General features: G+C 37.3%; 1 protein-coding gene across 1 annotated transcript; it reads right to left on the bottom strand.

Moving 5' to 3' along the window:
• LOC133181386 (uncharacterized) lies at nucleotides 1-2,538 on the bottom strand. Its single transcript, XM_061315901.1, has one exon. It carries the CDS (start codon nucleotides 2,499-2,501, stop codon nucleotides 6-8), a length of 2,496 nt encoding a protein of 831 aa, XP_061171885.1. The 5' UTR covers nucleotides 2,502-2,538; the 3' UTR covers nucleotides 1-5.
• Nucleotides 2,539-3,935: the final 1,397 nt, after the last annotated feature.

Genomic DNA, 3,935 nt, shown 5'->3' with positions numbered 1-3,935 from the left:
AAAGTTTAAGTAAATACTATAACTTTATGTTTGCCAAACACGGAGTACATGCGCTCGCTATGCTCTATTAGCACGAGCGGCTTGTAGAATGTTTTGCTTTTTGGTGCGATGATGTGCATCAAAGCACCCTCTGCGTTCAGCTGATGGATGTTGTTGCTATAATATCCACAAACGAAAACATTCCCAGTAGAATCCGTGGAAATCCCACGTGGTGATCTCAGAGTAACATGAGAATACTGGAAAATTTCGGTTCCATCCAAAGTTATGCAATAGAGAGATCCTTTCTCAACAGCGTCCGAGTAGTATATGCGATTTTTATCCCCAGAGCAGACGTAATAAATCTTATCTCCGGGAACTCTAAGGAAATTTCGGTAAACCAGGCGATGATCATCGACCAACTCGGCAACCTCCAGGCCTTGAACACAGGCAACGACGACAAAGCCTTCTAAGTATGCTATTCCGAAGCAATTTGTTCTTGTGTGGTATACATGCTTGTCTGGAAGTGGAATTTGGCCGTACTCAATTACTTGTATTTGACAGTCGTTATGGAGAGTGACTGCTATCATGTCACTTCCGTCTCTTTCAGGAAGGGGCGTGAGATCCCATGGATTCTTCTTGAATGATATTGTGAATGATTCATCTCGGTGACCCATTTCGGTGTATCCTCGAATTTCTCGACCAGTGTTGTCAACAAGAACCAGTTTGGATTTGTAAGAACAGCCGCCTGTAATTTTGCTGTGTGAATATTTGATGACCATGAAATCATGCGTACTCTCTCTTGGCTTACTTTTGTTGACCGACTTCTTGCTACGCAATTTATTCCAGTCCTCTGATACTACGTTGGGAATGATAGGAGTCGACCGGAAGTCTACAGACCCTAGAGAATCGAGATTTGAAGTCAGGTCGTTTTGCTTAAGTTCGTAATTTACACGTTTCACTTTCGACGCGCGATGTTGAACTTTTTCTTCTAATATGGCGCACTGTTGTCCAACCTTTCCAAGCTCGTTTATAACTTGTATTCCGGAGGTTGATCCCATTAAAGCGTGGAGAAGATCTTTATAATAAGCCACTGTCATTCGCTTCGTCTCAAAGGAGTCCATTTCTGCTTGCAATTCGGATATCTTCTGTTTATGTTTCTCTTTTAATTCTTCTCGAAGATTTTGTTCCAGCGTATCTAAATGACGGTCAATTTCTTCGCGAAAACCTCTAATTGCATCTTCTTCTTTGCTCTTCTCTGCTTCTAGATTTTTTATATTTTCTTTTCTACCTTGCACAATTTCATCCGTCTGAGCATTGATCGATTTCAGCATTTGAGAGAGTATATGAGTTTCCTTCGTATCTTTTAAAGATTTTGCGGCCTCTTCTGTAGTAACCACATCATCGCAGTTTTTATGCACCGTCTTCTTGCAAACTTCGCAGCAAGTCTCACGATGATCATGGCAGAAATAGACAAGTTTTTCGTTCAAATGATTTGGACAAAGCCCAGGTGCATAAAGCATCATTTTGTCCTTCTGTACCTCTTCAATCGTTGCTGTCTTATGAATTTCTGAAGAGGTCAGTCCTCGATGATAGTTGTCGTGTTCTTTGCACAATGTTTCAGCGCAGTAAGAACACCATGTAACGGCAGTAGTTTTTTTCTGTGTTCTCAAACATGGTTTACAGAGCTTCTGTTTTAGCATTCTTTCAGCCATGAGAGAGGAAATGAAATGATTGGTCGGGAGAGATTTTGCAAACTCAAGAGGGTCTGTAATGGCACGTGCACTTGAGACAGGCGTAGCGCAAACCGGACATCGAATCTGAACGGCTTTCCCTTGTGACAAGGAAGTAGCAACATGGCGACCTATGCATGCTTCGCAAAAAGTATGTAAGCATGGCAGACACTTTGGTGAAGTAAGTTCCTTAGCACATATGGGACATTTTGAAACTTCGACTTCATCTGTTCGTAATGAAATCATTGAAGCTCCGATAGCTTCCATATTAATATCTGGGGAAATAGGACGTACTTCGCTTACTTTTGACTTTACAGAAGGTGTCGGTTTCGGAGACTCCATTTTGGTCGGTGTTACCACTGGAATACTGAGGTTGTCCGCTGATATCCTCGAATGACTGACATTGTCCGCTGTATTCCTGGAATGATGACTGATATTGTCAACTGTGTTCCTGGAATGATGACTGACATTGTCAACTGTGTTCCTGGAATGATGGCTGACATTGTCTGCAGACATCTTTGAAAAACTGGCGTTTTCCACAGTCATTTTTGATCCGGGTTTACTAAGGCCGCTTTGTGCGCCATCGTTTGGGACGTTGTTCAATGTCACTTGTGATCTGTTAAGAGTTCCTTGGCTTTTATTTATGGTGGCATGAGATCCTTGACTTTTGTTCAGTGTAGCATTAGATCCCTGACCATTATTTAGTGTGGCAATAGACCCCTGACCATAATTTAGGGTCGCGTTAGATCCTTCTTTTCTTTGTACATCCATTGGAGGTAGATGTGCAGACATTTTAGACCAGCTTTAAGTATTTCATTCTCGCAAATAAATGCCTGCCACTCGAATGATCGTTTGATCTACAAGCTTGCATAGCAACTTAAAACATGACTACGGTAGCCCTTCCCAGACTTTATTCTTAAATTAAAAGGTGTCATAGACCATTCATACTCAATAACAATATGCAGTCTTTAATCAAATAAATCTTGAATTTTGTTTATCACATTTTCTTAAATTAATGTCTGTATCAAATGACTATTACTTAACCAGAACTGAAAAAATATACTTGTACAAAAAATATAGTCAAGTGTAAAGTTTCATACATATCGTTATATCGTTCTGAGACTACAAATTTTCCTGTGCTTTCACGATTTCTGTATATTTTGACTGCTTGATATCAAACAGATTTCGAAAATACTGAAGAATATTTGCTCTGTTCATGACGTAACAGTTAAGTGTTTTTTCAATATAACATTTACCAAAGACATTTTTTTTTATTTTTGAAAAGTGTATGAGTTTGTAAAAATAAACTTTACAGGCAGGTAAATGTCACATATTTTGTTGCAAATCCCTCTCAAAGACATTTCTTGTACATAAATATACATTTCAAATGTTTATTTTGTTAATCAAGTACGCATTAATTGAAAAAAAAGAAACTGTGAAAGTTTCCTCAAATTACCGTTATGTATTTTGAAATGTTTTGCTTCTATCAACATAAGTTTTTTTAAAAATATAATTATGTATATCTGAATAGCAAAGGATTGTTCAGGAGTTTTTAATGCTATATTTGTCTGGCACTTAACGGAAAATAATATTCCTACTCATTGGTGGGAAATGAACTTTTATTGAAATTATTACAAAGAAGTCTTCAAGAAGAAAATAATTTTCGCTTATGTAAGTACACTTATATCATTATATTTTAATTGAAACAATAATTGAAAATACACGATCGATATTTACATTAAATCTATCAAAACAACAGGGGAAAGCCCTTGTGTAATATACATGTATTTCTTCACGTTTGACAAATAGCTATATCCCCCTCACAGAAGACGAATAAGTGTTTAACACATAGTATCATGTGTTTCCCTGGAAAAAAGAAGTACGAGAAAAGTAAAGTAAAAGCATTTGTTTTCTCCAGAAAAATAGTTACTAGAAGTATACGATTTTTGTATATAAAATTTATTTATCTATTTATTAGCATTTGAGCGAAACCCTTTTTTGTTTAGAAATGTATAGAAATCGGCTTACCTACAGGGAAAAAAAAGAATTGATGAGCCATTTGCATATAAACGTTGCCAAAATTAAGATAGGTATGTTGTACCGTACACTTAAAATGTCTTAGACAAAAAGGAGGTTAGTTTTGATTGACAGATAAGACCATTCAATGGATGCTTCACGGATTGTTTATGACACAATCACACGTAGGATTTAAATGTTCCAAATATT

This window comes from Saccostrea echinata, unplaced genomic scaffold, assembly GCF_033153115.1.
Source record: "Saccostrea echinata isolate AGI-Se365-2 ecotype Australia unplaced genomic scaffold, CSIRO_AGI_Sech_v1 ptg000008l, whole genome shotgun sequence".
In the NCBI taxonomy this organism is placed as follows: Eukaryota; Metazoa; Mollusca; class Bivalvia; order Ostreida; family Ostreidae; genus Saccostrea; species Saccostrea echinata.
This window is presented reverse-complemented; position numbering and strand designations above follow the sequence as displayed.